Source organism: Leopardus geoffroyi, chromosome A1 (assembly GCF_018350155.1).
Source record: "Leopardus geoffroyi isolate Oge1 chromosome A1, O.geoffroyi_Oge1_pat1.0, whole genome shotgun sequence".
NCBI classification, from domain to species: Eukaryota; Metazoa; Chordata; class Mammalia; order Carnivora; family Felidae; genus Leopardus; species Leopardus geoffroyi.
In genome coordinates, this window is record NC_059326.1 from 84,517,359 (window position 1) to 84,536,784 (window position 19,426).

At 42.9% G+C, this 19,426-nt stretch overlaps 1 protein-coding gene across 1 annotated transcript; it reads right to left on the reverse strand.

The window, feature by feature from the left end:
* Window positions 1–2,731: 2,731 nt before the first annotated feature.
* LYPD8 (LY6/PLAUR domain containing 8) lies at window positions 2,732–13,908 on the reverse strand. The gene is made up of 6 exons (XM_045483000.1): window positions 13,777–13,908; window positions 11,465–11,574; window positions 10,960–11,079; window positions 8,961–9,128; window positions 7,048–7,185; window positions 2,732–3,761 (listed from the first exon to the last, which is right to left on the reverse strand). The coding sequence occupies exons 2-6, from the start codon at window positions 11,517–11,519 to the stop codon at window positions 3,472–3,474; spliced, it is 771 nt and encodes a 256-aa protein (XP_045338956.1). The 5' UTR covers window positions 11,520–11,574; window positions 13,777–13,908; the 3' UTR covers window positions 2,732–3,471.
* Between the last annotated feature and the right edge of the window lie 5,518 nt (window positions 13,909–19,426).

Here is a 19,426-nt window from a genome sequence, read left to right on the forward strand (position 1 = left end):
GGAGGGGACAGTGGAGTTACAAGTGGATGCGTGGGGCTGGAGTCGAATGGACTACAGGGATACTGGCAGAACTCAGGGGGTGGGGGTAACACTTGTATTTTTACTGGAATAGTGGGCATGTTTATCAAAACTCATCAGTCTGCACACATGCATTTTATCATATGTAAATGATACCTGAATAAAGCTGATTCTAAATAAAATAGCCTGAGGTAAAAAGCTTTACAAACTAAAAAGTACAATGGAAAGAAAAGGAAGCCATTTGTGATCAGTCCAGATGTACAGTGTAAGTGTAGAATTCTGTGGAGCTCCTCAGCCATAAGGACTTATCCTGGAGCCTAAGCTAGGACTAAGGAAGAATTGGCAGCAAAGGGCTTTATCCCAGTGGTAAGTCCAAGACCTAGCCCAGACGACAGGGGTCTGGAGTTAAGCATGGACAACCAGGAAAAATAAGGTAGACATTGAGCAGGAGTTGTGCTCAGCTCTCTTCCCTACTCTGGGTGAGGAGTCAGGAACCATCAGTGCAAACAGAAGTGCATTTCTAGGGTATTAATTACTCTCAATTAAAGCAGGATAGCAGAGCATCTGCCTGGGCAGGTCTCCACTACTTCTCCATTTAAACTCCCTCCCTGTCCTGTCTTTTTGCTGTCTTTCCACATGACCCTGAGGTCTGGGAGAGCCTCCCACAATGGAAACTTAACCCCACTCCTATTCATGTGCTCATGCTATGGCTCCACGCAGCCTTGGTCTAATGCCAGAGTCTTTGCAACATGCAGAGACCTCCTGCGATCTGGCCCTCTCACCCTCCAGCCACCTCCCCAATTCTCAGCATCCTGGTTTCCATTCCTGTGTGACACTTTATAGTTCACCAAAAATACCACTGCTTCCTCACGTCAATGATGAGCATGGGGAATTCCAGGAGGTTCTAAGAGCAGATCAGCTCTGGTGGTGCCCTTGGCTGCCTGGATTAGACAGCCATAGGGGGATGCAGATGAGTCTTCTTACAGTCCATGGGGCCATGGTGTCAGCAGCCATGAAGTGTGTGGGGAGGGGGTGAGATGAGAGAGGGAATCCTGAGACATGGAGATAGTGAGGTCAGCATGCTTTGAGGGAAGTGGGCCAGGTATGTGCCTTCTACATCACCATTTCTGATTGTCCCCTCTCTCCCTAGAGCATGTGGAAGAGCCACTTTCAAACTAGAGTCACTTATTAATGTCTAATAGGGGCACCTGGGTGGCTCAGTTGGTTAAACATCCGACTTTGGTTCATGTCATGATCTCATGGTCCATGAGTTTGAGCCCCACGTCAGGATCTATGTTATCAGTTCAGAGCCTGGAGCCTGCTTCGGATTCTGTGTCTCCCTCTCTCTCTCTGCCCCTCCCCATTCATGCTCTTTCTCTCTCTCAAAAAAAAAATGAATAAATGTTAAAAAAGTTATTAATGTCTAATATTTACTCATTGCCTAGATGAACTATGTTGGCAGCTCTTACAAACCAGTGTGACAGGCATTATCACTATCCCTGCAGTTCAGGTAGGAAACTTAGGCACAGAAAGGTGAGATCTGTTGTTCAGTGTTCTAGGGCTGAAATCTGAAGCCATACTCTGGTTCTATAGACCATGTCCTTTATCATTGAGTCATACTGCCTCTGAGACAGAGACTTTGAGGTGCCTGTGGATAAACTACTTCCTGTCATGACATGTGATTTACTTCTGGCCAATATTATGAGCATAAGTGTTGGATGCAACTGCCAGGCCTGGCCCCTGGAGCATACTGTGTGGCTCTCTAAGCTCTCTCTCTCTCTTTCTTAACTTTTCAGCCAGATAGATGCAGAACACTTAACTGAGAGCCCAAGAAGTTCCATGGGGGAACCATGGGGTAAAAGTAGCCTGGGTTCTTCCTCACTCTCAGAGGATAGCTTCCCAGGACATCTGCCTAGTCAGAAACATCTGTACAAGTTTAAGTAACTGAGAAACAAACTGTGGTTATTAAATTCCTTTGTATTAAATATATTTTTGACTAAGACCTATTTGTTATAGCAGCACAACTTAGCCTATTATTAATGGCAAAGGGAAGAAATCTGGCAGATACTATCTCAACCAAGCAATTAAGGTTAACACCAACTGTGATACAACACATCAACATCATATACCTCCCAATAAGATGAACTGAGAAAGACACAATATTTCTGTGGCATTCTTGCCAAAAATGTGTAACTTCAATCTTATGATGAGAAAACTTCAGGCAAGTTTAAATTGAAGGACATTATGAAAAATAACTTTCCAGTAAAGGAAAAACTCCAGAACTGTCACAGTGTGTAGGAGCCTGAGGAGACATAGCAATTAAATGCAAAGAGTTGGATCCTGGGCCAGAAAAAAGGACATTAGTGAAAATTGGTGAAATGCAAAAGTCTATTACTTAGCAATATTGTGTTAATGCTAACTTCCTAATTTCAGTAATTATAGCATGTTATGTAAGATGTAAACATAAGAGGAAGGTGGATGAAGGGAGTGCTAGAATTCTGTGTTGTTTTACAACTTTTTGGTAAGTCTAAACTTATCTCAAAATAAAAAATAAAATAAAATAAATACACGAATAAGAATGTAGTGATGAGCTACTGCCATATGGTAGCTTTGCTCTTGATACATTGTCATCAAGCCTGGACAATCAAGACCCACATTGGTTTATATACCTTCAAAAAATTTTTATTACAGAAAACTCCATTCTTCCAAGTCCGTTTCAAGTCCGTTATTTATTAAACTTGGACTTCTGTGTCTATTGGATTGAATACCTTTCTTGTTGCTTGGGTATCTGATCTGGAGTCAAAAACTCTGTCTTTCATTGTAGGTTCTCGAGAAGAGGGACTGGGGCTCCGTAGCTACATTCCATTCTGTGAAGGCTATGAAACATCTGGTCACCTGGAGCACCAACAGCATTATGTCTCTGCCTGTGAGGTTAGGCAGGGGAGTCTGCCATGCTTCAGCATCTCCTCTGCACCCCTCTTTGGGCCCTGTGGACAATGTCACTGTGGGCCTGTGACCAGATCAAGGACCATAACTGAAGAGCCAGATATCAGTCCTAGGGTTAACACAGGGCATTACAGGCATGACTGTGTGCAGGTGGGGATGGTGGCATGTCAGTCCCCAGAAGTGCAGGGTTTTAGGCAGAAAATGCCAATAAGGTGAAAGGGTCTGTTTCTCAGAAGCAAGATGAGCAGATTAGGGAGGTCCTGGGAGCCCATACACTAAGGTGCACAGGTTTCAAATGCAAGAAACTGGGTTGTGGTGCTGGACAGCAGCTGAAAGGAAGCCCATCCCAGAGCACATCAGGACAGATTTGGCCAGCCAGTGAACCAGTGCTTTAATAATGGAGAAAAATGTGGCTGTCACAGGGCTTTGCATGGAAGGCTGTGACTGCTATTTACTGAGCAGTTAACAGGGGAAGGGTGAGGCATTTGAGGGCGGCAGTTTTGAATCTCAGAGTAGCAGCCTCAGCAGAAGGAGGCTGGCAAAGGCTGCAGGGGTGAAAGAGACTTTGGACCCCATATCTGGGGTGGTGGGCTCATTGGAGATGGGTGTTGAGGAGCTGCCAACAGGAGGGGTGGTCAAGGTTGCATTGGGAATGGCGGTTGAGGAGGTGTTGGCATTGTCTACACACTCAAACTTTCGGAAGATGACTCCTCCAATTGTCCGGTTCTCAGAAGATAGGAACTGACAGGTGGAGTTACTGATGTTGGAACAGCCTTTCAGCACAAGCGTCTTAGACTCTGTGAATGCAATGGAGACAGTAAGGACTTCACCTCCCTTTTTGTGCTTCTACCACGGGCCTCTCAGCAACCTGAAACCTGTTTTAAATCTAAAACAAGAGCTTAGAGGAAGGACCTAGGATCAAGAACACCAAATGGAGGGGCGCCTGGGTGGCTCAGTTAAGTGTCTGACTCTTGATGTTGGCTAAGGTCATGGTCTCATAGTTTGTGAGTTCCAGTCCTGCATCAGGCTCTCCACCAACAGCACAGAGCCTGCTTCAGATCCTCTTTCTCCCTTTCTCTCTGCCTCTCCCTCTCTCTGCCTCTGCTCTCTCTCTCTCTCTCTCTTTTTCAAAATAAATGAACATTAAAAACAAAATAACACCAAATGGTAATAGCAGAGGGGCCACATAGGTCAGAACACAGACCCCCACCTAACTCCAGAAGAAACTGAAGCTCCAGAAGGTGGATGCAAGCCTGAGCTCACAGAAATGAGCCTGGGACTCAAATCTCCAGTGTTTACTTGAGGAGCTTACAGGTGACAAAATCCAGGGATGGGCTCATCCCCTCTGCTCTCAGTCCAGGAAGGTCTTCTCCCAGACTCCCCTCCTCCAGGTTCTGCTTTCCATCCCCACTTTTCTTTAGACCTGAGTTCTCTCTGCCTGAATTTTCTCTAAGAAAACTAGAGGTGATCTTAATTCTAAATCTGAACTATATTGTATTTAACCCTGTTAAAGGTGCAAGTCCTAGGAAAAGGCCAAGGGAATTTGCAAAGAAGATGTTGTTGTGATTGCAACTACCATTATTGAACTCATAGTATGTGCCAGTATTGCTCTAATGGCTACAACTTAAACAGCTCTGGGGAACAGACAGTTCACAGGGGAGGAAAAACCTGGAAGGGACTAGCTACTTATCTGAAGAAGGGCTACAAACTTGCTTTGAGAAGGAAGGAAAACTCTCCAAATCCCTTTGAAGAAAACAATGACTTACTTTTCTATAGAAAATAGCAGTGCTGGAGATTGAATTAGAGTGAGCTACAAAAATGTGTTGCTTGGCACATGTCTACAGTATTGGGGGAGGGGGGGAAGTGGGCAAAAATAAACAAACAAAAAAACACCCCTACATGTATGGCCACTTTGATCTGTCTGGCCTTCGGACTAAGTCAAATACTATGGATTAAAAAAAAATCTATCCTTGGCACCAAAAGATACCTGGGAACAAGCTGAGTGGAAAGAGAAAGTCTTTCTGATGTTGTTGTTATCTTTAGACATAGTTTAGAATTAAACATCAGAACTGTGTTTAAATCCTAGGGATTTTTAAACTTTTTTTGAAAATCCTTATATCACTAAATGAGAGAAGTCAATGTGGAAAGGCTACATACTATATGATTCCAAATATATGATATTCTGATAAAAGCAAAATTATGGGGAGAGTACAAAGATCTGAGGTTTCCAGGGGTAAGAGATTAATAGAGGATTTTTAGGGCAGTGAAACTACTGTGTGTGATGCTATAATGGTAGATACATGTCATTATACATTTGTCAAAACCTATGAAATATCCAATACAAACAGTGAATCCTAATGTAAACCTTGGACTCTGGGTAATAATGATGTGTCAATGTAGGTTCATAGATTACAACAAATGTTCGATTTTGGTGTGGAATGTTGATAGCAGGGGGAGTCTATGTATGTGTGGGAACACATATGGGGTATGTGGAAATCTCTTTACCTTTTTCTCAATTTTTCTGTAAACCTAAAATTCTTCTAAAAAATCTTTAAAAAAGTAAAAAATAGTTTCAAGATACGTGTGATGTTTGACCCCACTGAAAAATCTGCAATTACATGTAAACATGGATTTCCAATACTATAATTGCCATTAACAAAAGTTGAAATTAAATTGTACTTGAGTGTTGGTGTTCTTAAACTATTTTTATTCTGAGCCGTATTGTGATGGAGACTCACTGGCTGTTCTAATTTTAGCTTCATGTCTCTTCCTTTCCTGCTGGGCCACCACTAGACACCATTATATTGCATTTCCACCCTCCAATGCAGTTTGGGTTCTGGCCAACAGAATGTGAGAAAGTGACTCATGCACCTCCAGGCCTTGCCTGTAAAAACCTGCCTGCCTGGGTGCCTAGGTGGCTCAGTAGGTTCATGAGTTTGAGCCCCCCATGGGGCATTCTGCTGTCAGTGGGGGCCCACTTTGGATCCCCTGTCTCCCTCTCTCTGCCTTTCTCTCTCTCTCTCTCTCTCAAACATAAACATTAAAAAAAAAAAGACTTTCCTGCCTTCCTCCACTCCTTCTCTTTCCCCCACCTATTGGTGAGATTCAAATAATATAGCAGGCAGCTGCCAAGTCCTGGGTAGGTGGGAACCAGAGCCTCAAGATGGAAGAAACACAGGCCCCAAAACTCTGCAATCAACTGCCATATGAGCAAAAAATAAACATCTGTTACATTGAGCCAGAGGATTTAGAGGTTGCTTTTTAACAGTAATAAACATAACCTAACTAATAAATGTATTATTATTTAAATACTTGGGTATAGTATTAGCTTTGTATTTTATAATGGTTAACTTGTGGGGCTCCTGGGTGGCTCAATCAGTTTAGACTCAGACTCTTGGTTTCAGCTCAGGTCATGATCTCATGGTTTGTGAATTCAAGCCCCACATCAGGCTTTGTGCTGACAGCAGAGAACCTTCTTGGAATTCTCTCTCTCCCTCTCTCTCTGACCCTCTCTTACTCTCTCTCTTCCTCTCTAAATAAATAAATAAATAAATAAATAAATAAATAAATAGTTAACTTGTATTTCATAATGGTTAATATCAAATTAATTCTATAGGAAAAAGCAAATTGTTGGCTCTTAAACCCAATCTAACTCTTTCAGTCAGGTGATCCATGTTGTCATAAGCCGACACTTCTCAGTGACAAGTAGAGAGAAAAGTGTTAAGTATTAAAAGGAAATAAAAGCAAACACACACCCCCACAGAACAACCCAACCTAGTAAAGAAATAAATGCCAGGAATGACATGATCCACTTAAACAGGCCTGGCTTGATTATAAGCCACAGTAGAACAAGGTTCAAGAGGTGGACAGCCCAGAAGGAATGGTTCTGGACTAAGGTGGCAGAAATAGCAACCAGCTCAAGGCTACATTAACAGCCTCACTATCTCAAAGACATTCTGACCTTGTCTTTTTATCCTACTAACCTCCCCCAGCCTTCTTTTGTTAACCTAGAACTTATTACCCAACACTTGATATGTTTTCAACTCAAGTCTCATAAAAGGAAATTAAAACCCCAAGACGTACCAGTCTTAAATTCTGCAACTAGACTAACACACCGTTCTTCTTTATAACATTTCCTGGATTTCACACTACAGGAAGTTTCATTAGATCCGTAACATGCAAGACACTCTGTGTTGTTGGACACATCTTCCTGTAGAGGAGCTGGGAAGAATAAGAGTAATTTAGAACAGTGTTAAAACACAGAACATGCCACTGCCTTGTACTGAAGGAGACAAGCAAGCAAATATGCTGGCCAGAGAGAACTTGAGAATGGGCAATTGCATGAAGACACTAATCATCCCAGCCGAATAGTTACATATCCCCCCAAAACAGTTATAGCACACAACCCCACACACTTGCCCTTACAAACCATTCAGTCTTTAAGAACTATGGTCAGCGGTTGTGTTGGGCTGAGAAGAAAACCAACCGATGTCAACATTAGCCAGCTATGCTGAACATGCCAATAAGTGTATAGATGTTACTAAATCTTTCTCTGAATAGGGGTACCTGGGTGGCTCAGTCAGTTAAGCATCCAATTTCGGCTCAGGTCATGATCTCACAGTGAGTTTGAGTCCTGTGTTGGGCACTGTGCTGACAGCTCAGAGTCTGGAGGCTGCTTCAGATTCTGTGTGTGTGTCTCTCTCTCTGCCCCTCCCCAACTCGTGCTCTGTCTCCCTCGCTCTCTCTCTCTATATATATCTCTCTCTCTGCCTCTCTCTCTCTGTTCCTCTCTCCCCCAAACAAATAAACCTTTAAATAAATAAATCTTTCTCTGAATAAATGAACACATGCCATTACTTACCAAAATTATACTGAGACCCAGTTCTGCTATTAATGACCTATGCTAGAACTATGACCAATTAACCTTGCCTTTGTGACTATGTTTTCTTCTCCTTGAAAAGAGAGCTTTGGTAGGAGGGGCATCTGGGTGGCTCAGTCAGCTAAGTATCCTACTCTTGATTTCAGTTCAGGTCAGGATCTCATGGTTCATGAGTTCAAGCCCCACATTGGGCTCTGCACTGACAGCAAGGAGCCTGCTCGAGATTCTCTCTCCCTCTCCATCTGTTCCTCTCCTGCTCTTTCTCTCTCAAAAATAAATAAACACTAAAAAGAGAGAGAGCTTTGTATGGACCAACAGTTGTCAAATTATGGTCCAAGAACTACTGGGAATCACCCAAGAATCTTTCAGGGAGTCCACAAGGTCAAAATCATTTTCATGATAATACTAAGATGTTCATTGCCTCTTTCACTCTATTTCTCTCATGAATGTACAGTGGAGTTTTTGAAAGGTTACATGACATGAGAGATTGCAACAGATTAAATAAATGCACAAGCAAATCTGAGAACCCAGTTGTCTTCTATTAAGCCAGAAACCAAAGATGTTTGAGAAAATATGTAACAATGCCACTTTTCTTACTAAATATTATGTTTTGTTTTGGAAGATATGCTTTTTTCTATTTAAAAATGTTATTAATGTTCACATGTGGGTTTATTATTTTTTAGTAAGCTCAATAAAGATTTTTAAAATTTCTTTTGGACATTTTTTTAATTTTTAAAATTTCTAATACAGTAAATACTGATCATATGGATCACATAAATCAAAGTTCTCTGGAGTTCGCTATAATTTTTAATACCTACAGTCTTAAAATAGGACATGAAACCACGTTTTAGAACTACTAATAAGCATCTAATTCCATCCAACTTGGAGTGCTGTGATTTCTGTCTGTACTTGGAAAAGAGGAAAGCATGAGAGTAGTGGTGGTTTTCCCATTTTCCTGTAATTGTTGTAATTGTTGTAAGTCAGCTATTTATATTACTTAGATATGTACTGAAGCCCTTGGACCTGAGATGTACCCCAGAGAGTGAGAACCACAGGTGGCAAAGGAAGGGACAGGGCCAGGTAGACAGAGGGAGGATGGCACATTGCCAGCACCCACCTAGAGCATCACTGGTGTCATTACACTCCTTCCCTTGGCAACACTGGCTTGTAAAGTGAAAACGTTCTTCACCAGACACGTGGACAGTGAAAGCTTCAACCATGTCTCTTCCTTCCCTGCAGTTCTCTGCAGAGCAGGCCTTATCCTGATATAATGCAATGGCTGCCGCTGCACAAAGACAAACACAGAATATCATCCCTGGGTGCTGAAGCTTCAGAGAGGGCAGAGACCCTGAATAGTGACTGCTTCAGGAAACAGTAGAAACATATCCTCAGTTCAATGTGATTTCAGAGACACTTGGGAGAGTTTCCTGCAAAAAGAAAAAATTTTCCCCATGAGGTAGTTCCTTCCCTTAGCAGGAGACTAGCAGAGGTGCAGGCTAAACTTTGGGACAAAGACTGATGAAGAGCTTGAAAATGGTAGTTCAGGCCAATATTCCAGAGTGCACTTATCAGTCTTAGCATCTTGAAAAATAGCCAAGCAGATCTGATGGTCCTAAGTGCAATCTGATGTTAAACCTGAATACAGTCAAGCTTTTAGATCAAAGCTATCTGATATGGTAGTTAGTAGCTATATGTGGCTATTTAAAATTCAGCTCTTCAGTCATATAACCACATTTCAAGTGGCCAATAACTACATGAGGCTACTATATAAGACAGCATTGATGTAAACTTTTCCATTATTGAAGAAAGTTCTACTGAGCAGCATGGATCCAATTTATAGGAAAATACCAGAAATAGGGGAAGAAAGAAATGACACCACAAAGAAGCAATTAACCAAAGCCAGAATATGAGACAACTATAGGACAAATGGTCCGGTTTCTCCAACAAATCGGTGGGATTGAACAACAACAACAAAATGATGAAATACTCCTGTTATAAAACAAAGTGGACATATTAGATCTGACAGCAAAATACAGTGTGGGGATTTTGTTTATATATAAATTCTAATACATTAACTATAACACAACATCTGAAACAATTGAGACATTTTTAAGATGCCCTGGCTACTACAGAAAATTAAAGAATTCCAGCTAATTTTCTTAGGCATATAAAGGTATGGTAGTTACATAAAAAGAAAAAAAAGTCCTTATCAGAGATGAATAGTGAAGTATTTTTAGGTGACATTACATGATATCTAAGTTTGCTTTAAAATACCATTGCATGGGCACCTGGGTGGCCCAGTTGGTTAAGCATTCAATTTTGGCTTAGGTCATGATCTTATGGTTCATTAGGTCAAGCCCCACATCAGACTCTGCTCTGGCAGCTCAGAGCTTGCTTGGGATTCTGTCCCTGCCCCCATCTCTTTCTGCCCCTCCCCCACTTTCTCTCTGTCTCTCTCTTTCTCAAAAAAAATAAGTAAATTTTAAAAACAAAAGAAAAAAGAAATTTCAAAAAATAAATAAAATATTATTACAAAAAAGTGCAAAATGTTGATAATTATTGACACAGGATAAATATTGACACAGGTTACATGGCAATGCATTATATTCTTCTTCTTGCTTTTGTGCATATTTGAAAATGCCCATAATAAAAAGTTAAAAATAAATCTAAGTGCTCTGAGAGAGAGGTAACAATCATGCCAGGAAAACACCCTGGGAGGGAGTATGAGTGAAAGTATGTTGGATCTGGAACAGGAATGAGCACTGAAACAGAGAAAATTGGGGAGGAAAAATGGAAGAATGCAAGCACCCAGAGCAAAGTTCCTGCTTTGCAGTTTACTAAGAGGTTCCCCTGCTTCTCACATCCACTAATTCAGGTACAGAATGAGATTTCAGTCAAGGGCAGCCATTCCAAAAAGCCACAAGGGCTTGTCTGTTTGCTCCTGCATTCTCATCTGACTTCTGAATTTTGCTTCTTCTGGAAGGCATATTCATGAGCCCATCTCTCTCTTTGCACAGCTGGGCCTTTCCTCAGCCTTCCTTTCTTCCCTGGCCACCCTCTCCAGCTCCTGCCCCATGCAAATCCCAGAAATGGGGGTTATAGCATCCCAGACTCACCTAGAGAAGAGTTGGCCAAGAAACTGGTACAGCTGACATTGGCACTTGAGGGACACCCAGTGATGCTACTGTTGACACAGGAGTTTGTCAATGAATTACACTGCACACAACTCAGGGATTCTGGGGAGACAAGATGTCCAACATTGTCAACATTCAGGAGACACTTATAGAGTGTACTATGGACAAAACACCACATCCATCTCAAGCTAAAGGAATAGCTGGGAGGTATCCCTTCCCTCTGGTATCCCCCAAACTTGAGGCTGTGAGATATAGCCACCCCCATTAGTTTCTCTCCACTGTCCACCATTTCCCACTGGGAATAACCACAGCACAGAGTCCCAGCTCCACTGACACCAGTGTGCACAGAGAGGTCTCCCATTATCCACTGACCAGACTTTGACATGAGAGGCCACATGAGAGAACCCCAGAGCACCAAGAACAGAAGACCTTGATAAGGTGTGAAAAGAGGTCTTTATTCCCAAAGGGTGTCATTGTTTTCCCTCACCTACAGCTGTTACCACAAGTGCCGCGATGATACAGGTAAGGAGGATGCCTTTCATGGTGCTGGATCTGGTGTCTCACAAGGACAAGGACTGTGGCTGTACAGCTCTAAGCCTGAAGAGACACAAATAAGGCAGTCTGGGGTCTTGGAACATCCCCTAATTGTAATCATACTTTGATAAGCCCAGCACACAGCCCATCCTTGTGAAAGAAAGTCAGCATTCTTAGCTGTGAGCACAGATTTGTGATGCAGTTTCTATGCTGTCCTTTTATGTGCATCAGTCTGGGATTTCCCCAATTCTGGATGCCTGCAGAAACATCTACACACAGATACAAAATGCAGCCTGTGCATTTCCTACGGAGCCACTTCAGGTACAAGATGGGCAAGCAGAAGATTGCCAGCCCCACTGGGAATGGGATCCAAGAAGAAAGCTGGGCTTTCCTGTCCCAGAGCATAATGTAATCCTCTAGCTAATATTTGGCCTCATACACATAATTGAGGGGCTTACCTTTGTCATCACCACCCCAGTGGGCAGACACCTATTGAGCACTTTATTCTGAGCACTCTGTGTTCTTTAATTCATGTAATGCCTCCACCCTAGCAGACAGGTACTATTATTAGCATCGCCCTCGTTTCATAGGGAAAATCAAGTCCCAGAAAGGTTAAATAAATCACTCAAAGTCAAGGTCACATTCTTGGGAGGTGATAGAGCTGGGGTTAGCTAAGGCCCCTAACCACCACCCACACTGCCTCAAACTCATGTGAGTACCAGAGCCCCAGGCCTGAACACAATCAGCCTACAGGACTGAACCAGAGGCTCCAGCACACCAGTCTTTCTGTATCCACCAATCATCTGATAGCTACAGTTTCTCTGTATTCATTAGGATCCTGAATCAGAGCTCCCAGAATTTCATCTTGCCCATGTATCAAAGGAGCAAGGAGGGGAAGTATCTGGCTCTGCACGGAGTCCTTCCTGATTGTTAGCTCATTTACCCTATAAACAGTAGCCACAAGCTGCATGTGGCTATTTGAATTTAGATTCATTGAAATGTTGAAAAAAAAACAACATTCTGTTTCTCAGTCACCTGGCTAGTGACCACTTATTGGCCAGCACAACTTTGGAACATTTCCTTCATCACAGAAAGTCCCAGCTCACAGTGTTGCTTATTGCTCTGCTCAGCAGGTGGCAAACTTATAGACAGAGATAATGAATGCTGCCCAAATTCACCCAGCTTGTTAGGCCAAAATTGGGACTTCATTCTGCATCCTTTAAGCTCCAAAGCTGAGTTGCACCATGATAGGGAGAACTGACCTTCACCTGGAAGCTGCAGCCCACCTCTCACCTCTCACCTTTCCACACTACATACATGTACACACCACACACACCACTTCAACTATGATCTCTTAGTTGACTTATTAGGGGTTGGTGAAAATGAAGAGAAACTAGTTCAATCAGGGGAGGCAGATGGGCCCATATATTATCTAATGGCCACAAAATATAAAAAAAAAAAAAAAAAAAAAAAAAAGGAGAAAAATTAAGTATGTCTAATTTGAAGCTTGTGGCAGATGTTCTCTTCATTGCACCCTGCATGTCCCCATGCCCGATGACCCCTCCAGGCTTCAGGAACCCCAGTAGGGAGAGAGGCTCATGGGGGTGAGCCTCCTGGGAAGTGTCTTCTCAAGCCTTGTGAGTGTGGAAGAGGATGGAAAGGGAGGTAAAGAGATGAGTGTAAAGAGGCCATAGCAGCCATGCCTGGTACATAAATTGCTTCTCCTTGTGGCATAAACATGATTATTAGCCTCATTTTCATAGGGAAATAAAGGAGGCCCAGAGAGATCAGGATCCAGTCCAGGGACACATGGCAGAGAGTCAGAGTCTGGAGTGGTGAGAACTTGGGTCCTGCTTGCCACCTCTGAAGCCAGTGAGGTGGAGGTTGGGAAAGGGAGCCTCATATGGAAAATGTGAACACACAGCATCTAAAAAAACCCTTTGCAAAGTACTTCCTTCCACTCATTCTATAATGGGATATTTTCAATAGCCTGAGAGGGTTCTACCACAATTGCTTTCATTTTATACATAGGCAAGCAGAGTTCAGAGCAGGTATGAAAAGGACAAAGCACATACCATGAGCAAACCCCACAATGCACACATCTCTCCTCACCAGCCTTCCCTTTCCTGAGTATTGCTAAAGAAGCCAGAGCCATGAGAATGCCCTGGACTGCAACCACCCCCACAACGCCCTTCCCTTGGTTTCAGCTCCTCTCAAGGTGGGACACCCTCCCCCCACCCCCACAGCTTGGCTTCAGCCCCTCACCTTCAGAGTCTGTCTTGGAGACTGCCCACAGAAGGTGGATCCCAGCAGAGGATTAGAGCAGGTGTGTGAAGGACCTTATATAGCAGGTGACTACACAATCAGAAGCCACAGCTGCCTGCAGGGAGGGGCTTCTGGGTCAGGCTGGACTCTGCCCAGCCACAGGGCTACAGGGATCTTAATCCTTTGGCAGCTGTGCAGTTGGTCAACTATCTGAGGCCTCCAGAATTTGAGTGCAACTTTGGTTAAGGCCTGCCTTTGGCAAAGCATGCAAGAAGTAAGATGTGTCTCAGGCATGGTCTTATGTTGGCTGTGGCCCACAGAATGGATTACAGTATCTGTTAATAAGTCACAAGCCTCACATTATACCAGCTTGATAAAGCAGTCACCTTGATTAGCCCATTTACAGATAAGGAAACGAAGGCACAGGAGAGAAACATAAGAGACTTGCCCAAGATCACACAGCTCAGGTAGAGTCAGAACTCAGAATCAGGCCACATAGAGTCCATGCAGCTTAGGAAAGGGGAGTCAGGCTCCATGGGGCCTCAATAAGTCTCAGAGTCCTTTAGCCAAGATGAGGGCAAACCCACTGTGCAACCTCACAGGGTAGAGGGGTCACGAAGCCCTTGCTTGCAGCATGTCCTACATGCTTGTGTGAGGGGCCCACAAGCATTTCTGCTGCCAACACCAACACTCGAATTCATCCAGCCTCACCATCAGGGAAGCCACTATTGATAAGAACCTGGGTCAGCACCTCCCAGCAGCCTCACATTGTGCCATCGATGCTCCTGGCATTGAGAATAAACTGGAGTTACCTGCTCTTTTCTTCTTTCTGCTGTCCCTGCCACCTCAAGACACATATGAATGCACATTCATGCACACACTGACATACACACAAACTCAGACATATATTCACACATGTCATAAGCCACAGCCACACACACACACACACACACACACACACATCACACCAACATCCCCAGCCTTCAGTTAAACTTGGAGTTCCCCGTTCTTGAAAATATCTCTTTGTTTTTTTTAAAAAAAGTATGTATGTATGTATGTATGTATGTATTTTGAGAGAAAGAGAGAGCATGAGCCAGGGAGGAGCAGAAAGAGAGACAGAGGATCCAAGCCCTGACCCGGGGCTCCAACTTGAGATGGGGGGCTCCATCTCACAAACCATGAAAACATGACCTGAACCAAAATCAAGAGTCAGATGCTTAACTGAGCACCCAGGCATCCTGAAAATACTACTTATCCATTTGACCTACTCTGTCACTCAGCTTTTCCTCCTTTTCCCAAGCTCATGCTTTCATTCAACAAACATTTTTTTTTTTTTTTTTGCACTATGCATCAGGTCTGCTCCAAGCATTTGGGAGGTATCTGAGCAAAGAGACAGAGACTGCCCTCCTTGAGTGTAGTCATGAATGTGAAACAGAACACATAAATAAAGTGATAAACAAGCAAATTACAGAGTAGATTAGAATGTGGTGACTGCTCTGACGAAAAGACAGAGAAAAGCAAAAGCAAAGGTGAAGGACCAAGCATGCTGGGGAACACAGGATTCAATTTTAAATAAGGAGGTCTGCATTGGTCTCATGAAGAAGGTGAAATTTGGGTCATTTTTGTAAGCAGAGCCTCTGACCATCCCTTGTTTTCTCTTGCTGTCTCCTACCCTCAGGATGGCTATAACAGCATTTTCCTAAACAAAGGTAAGTCCCTCCCTAACAGAATTTGTTATGTCTTCACTCCAGCCACCTGGGACACCCCATTAGGAGAGGTGGTAGCAGGAGTAGCCAATGGGATGTGGTGAAAGAAAAGGCCTATGCATTGGACTTTCCCCAGCCTAAGATGGGGGATTTGAAAGGCACAATAACAGCCCCAGGGACCACTCTGTTAACACACTGAAAACTGACAGGAGAATCAGGCTAATCTACATTAATCCTTCTCAGAAGGCACCAGATGCCCAGGAAAATGGGCCAAAGGCAACTAGGAAGGTCTGGATCTGAATGCAGTCTTTGCCTTTCTTGACACATAAGTTACTTATTAATCTGTCTCACCGGGCCTGAGTTCCCCAACTATAAAATGGGAACATCAGACCTCAAAGAAATGCTTGTTCGTTATTTATTTCCTTCTTCATTCCTCACCCCATCCCATTGTGTTGTTTCTAATGTCATATAACAACAATGACATGGGAGGTGGGGGTTGATTTTGAGTGATTTGGTTGCAGCCCTGGAGCTCAGCTGTACACAGCCATTCACAGCAGTCCTGGATTTGCCCTACCCACGGTCTAGACAGTATGTAGATGGGTATCATAACCCCCCTTGACAGATAAGGATGCTGAGCCCCAAAGAGGCCTCTCTGTTAGGCCTTCAGACACCTTGGGCCAATATTCTTTCCACTCCAACACAGCTCATGTAGGGCCAGCCTCGGCCCCAGGGTTGGGAACATTGACCCACCTTCCCTCCTCCCGTTCTATTCCATAGTCAGCATGGAACTATCAGAACTAAAAAGCTGGAATCAGTCAAGAAACATTATAAAAATGCATGCCCTAAAGCAGACACTCCTTCTGACTCACCAAGAAGTCCAGGGACCCAAGAGAAGAAAGACCTCAACACACAATCTAACTTTTGCTCCTAAACTAAGGACACTGGGCATGCCTCAGGCACCCTGGTTCTATTATCACCTTAGAAGAGAACAAAGCTGGCTGTCCTCATGACCATTCAGCAGGGGTAAGCTAAAACTCACCCAGATATTGGAGAGCTTCTCTGGGATGTGAACCTGAAAGCCATGTGGAAAATGGGTTTCCTAAACCATCAACAAAGCTTGACGATGAGTTCTCAGAGAAGTGCACTCCATTTTAGAATAAATTTGCAGAGTTAGGCAGGGTCAGGGCAGGACATCCAGAACAGAAACTCCAATAAGGATCTAAGCCAAAAACTCAGCTAAATGTCCTTCACCCATGTTCCACCTGCTCTCCATCTGTGTTTGCTTCAGGGAACTTTCATTGCCTGGCTTATTCCTCCAGCTTGAAAACGTGAAAATGAGCTAAAATCATTAAATTATTCTTCCAAGTATTCCTGATCTTCAGACACCACTCAGGGAAAATGGGAATGCTCTAAGAGATAGGCCTCCCCAATAGTCCATGCCCTGTGCAAGATAACAATCCCTGAGTCTTGGGTTCCCCATCTGTCAAATGGAGACAGCAATACCACCTACTTCTTAAGAGCTGTTCTGAGGCTTAAAGGAAATCACTGACATTCTGTATGTACTTATCATGTTGAAAGGGCTCCAAAAATGATGCTTCCCACTGCTGTCACTTTATGAGCTTACACCAGTGACATCATAGCCCGGGAGAATACACAAAGCCACACAGAGCAGAGGCTAAGATGAAGCCTGACCTCAGAGTGCTCCTCTGTCACTTACCAATTGATTGAGCTTAAACAGTTCGTTTAAGACTCATTCTCTGAGTCTTGGTTTCTTCACCTGAAAGAAAGGGACATCCACAATACCCAATGTGTTACAAAGATTAAGAGGAAAGCCATGATGCTTTTTGCACAATGCATACACTATTATAAATCTAGCCCAAGAAAATGTGGCTTATTATCATTAATTTAGTCACTCAAAGTTTACCTGGTCTTCCTTTGTGGCAGGCAACCTGTCTAGTACTAAATAAAGAATTATCTCAGGAAATTTTCAACATGACCATTTCCCAATAGACTCCTGGCTCTAAATGCAAGGCCTTTTGAAAGAATTGTTGCATCCAACATTATATAAAATCAGTTTGTTTGCATGATCTACTCTTGTGGACCTCCACTGGACTGATGAGGAAAAACAAAACCCAACAGACAGGCCTGGTTTGACACCTGGCTACACCACTTATCAGGTCTGTAAACTTGTTTAAAATTCTCAGCATCTCCATCAAAACAAAAGGAGAAAAATGTCTATTTCACACAGATACTGACTCACATAGTGGCTGACACACAAAAAGCACTAAATTAAAATGGATGCCCCTTTCCCCAAATCCTTTTTCTGACAATTAAGACCTAAATGTCCTCATTTATTCAAGAAAATATATGTTAGTGCCTTTATGCCAAGCTCTGGATAGTGGGAATACAAAGCCCTTGTCCTCCCTAAGATTTAAGCTGATAACAACTAAAAACAAACAAGAAAACATTTTTTTAATACAAGTAAACAGGCAAATAAAGATAATTGCAAATCGAAGACTTGAGATGGAAACAAAAATGGTAGCTGAGATAGGAAAGAATTGGGTTAAGGCAGGGAGACATCTCTGATAAGTGAGAAAAAAACATGCAAAGGCAAGGAGGTCAGATGGCTCCCAGAAGAGGACAAAAAGCATGATCAAAAAAGGCTCATTGGTGAAAGACACGCCTTGCTTAAGGGACTGAGCAGAGGAACACCAGTTTATGGAAGAATCACAATGTTAATATTCACCCCCTCCTGAGCTCACTTCAATATTTTATGTTGGTTCTTACAAGAAGCTTAGATTAGGTGCAAAGAGCACTAGACTTGTTGGCAGGATATGGGTGTTCAAAGTTAGTTTTGTAATTTACTAGCTATTATGTTAACTTTTCTCCATGAATCACACTTCCTTATCGATAAGATGGTAAAATTAGTAATAACTACCGAGAAGAAAATGGATGGTGACCTCCCGCCCTCATCTACAAAACATAAAGAGAAATAATTCTCCACTGGCTACATCATTTCTAACAAATGAGGTAGGTGAGCCAGACTAACAAACATCCCTTAAACATCATGCCAAGGTTATTGCATCCATGTGGAATAGAGTCAAAATCAGGTTGACAGGAAGATGTGCTTTCTTTATATAAGACTGAATTACATTGTCTTGGGAAGAATATTAACACCCACTTTTGCCCTCTGAGTAATGAGTGAGGTAAACTGCAGGTACTTCCATTATTGAGGAGTCTGAACTGGATCTGTTTACCTACCTCCCTTCTCATCCTTCCACTCTTCAGAACCAGAAACCCTGGACAGAAAATGGCCTCCATTAGCAGCTGTTCAGAGCCCAAAGTGATGGTACTGGGGAGACTCCTGAAAGAAACAAAGCATGAGGTAGTTCATGTCTCTTGGTATTCAGTGGAGTTGAATTTCTCTGGAGAATGGGAAGTGGGGAGAGAAAGTAGAAGAGTGGAGCCTTCATTAAAAGAGACAGAGGGATGGAAATTAGGGAGAGGTGAGGAGAGATAGACACAGAAGAAAAAAGGATAATTCAGGACCTTCCTTCCCTCCTTCTGCCTCCTCTGTGAGGCCCAGGACAAAAGTGAGTTGACTCAGGATCTTTCTAGATGTAGCTGTCTGCTGCTTCCCACCAATCTGTCACAGAATGCTCCTCCACCAATAGGCAAAACTGGCCAATTTCATTAAAGTGTGATAAATAGTTTCCAATCACTCTGACGGTGATAGTGATGACAAATGATAGTGCTGTTTTGTAGTGTGTATGTTTTTCTTTTACTATACTTTCTTTTAAAAATAAAATCTAGAAACCCTATGGAAGTTCCAGATGTTTGTTTGAGAGTCTAGGACATGAAACTCATTCTTCTGTTCAGCCAACATGTTCTAAAAACAGCATCTAGAATGGAGAAGATTTAGGAAAGACTGTCAGGACTAAAGG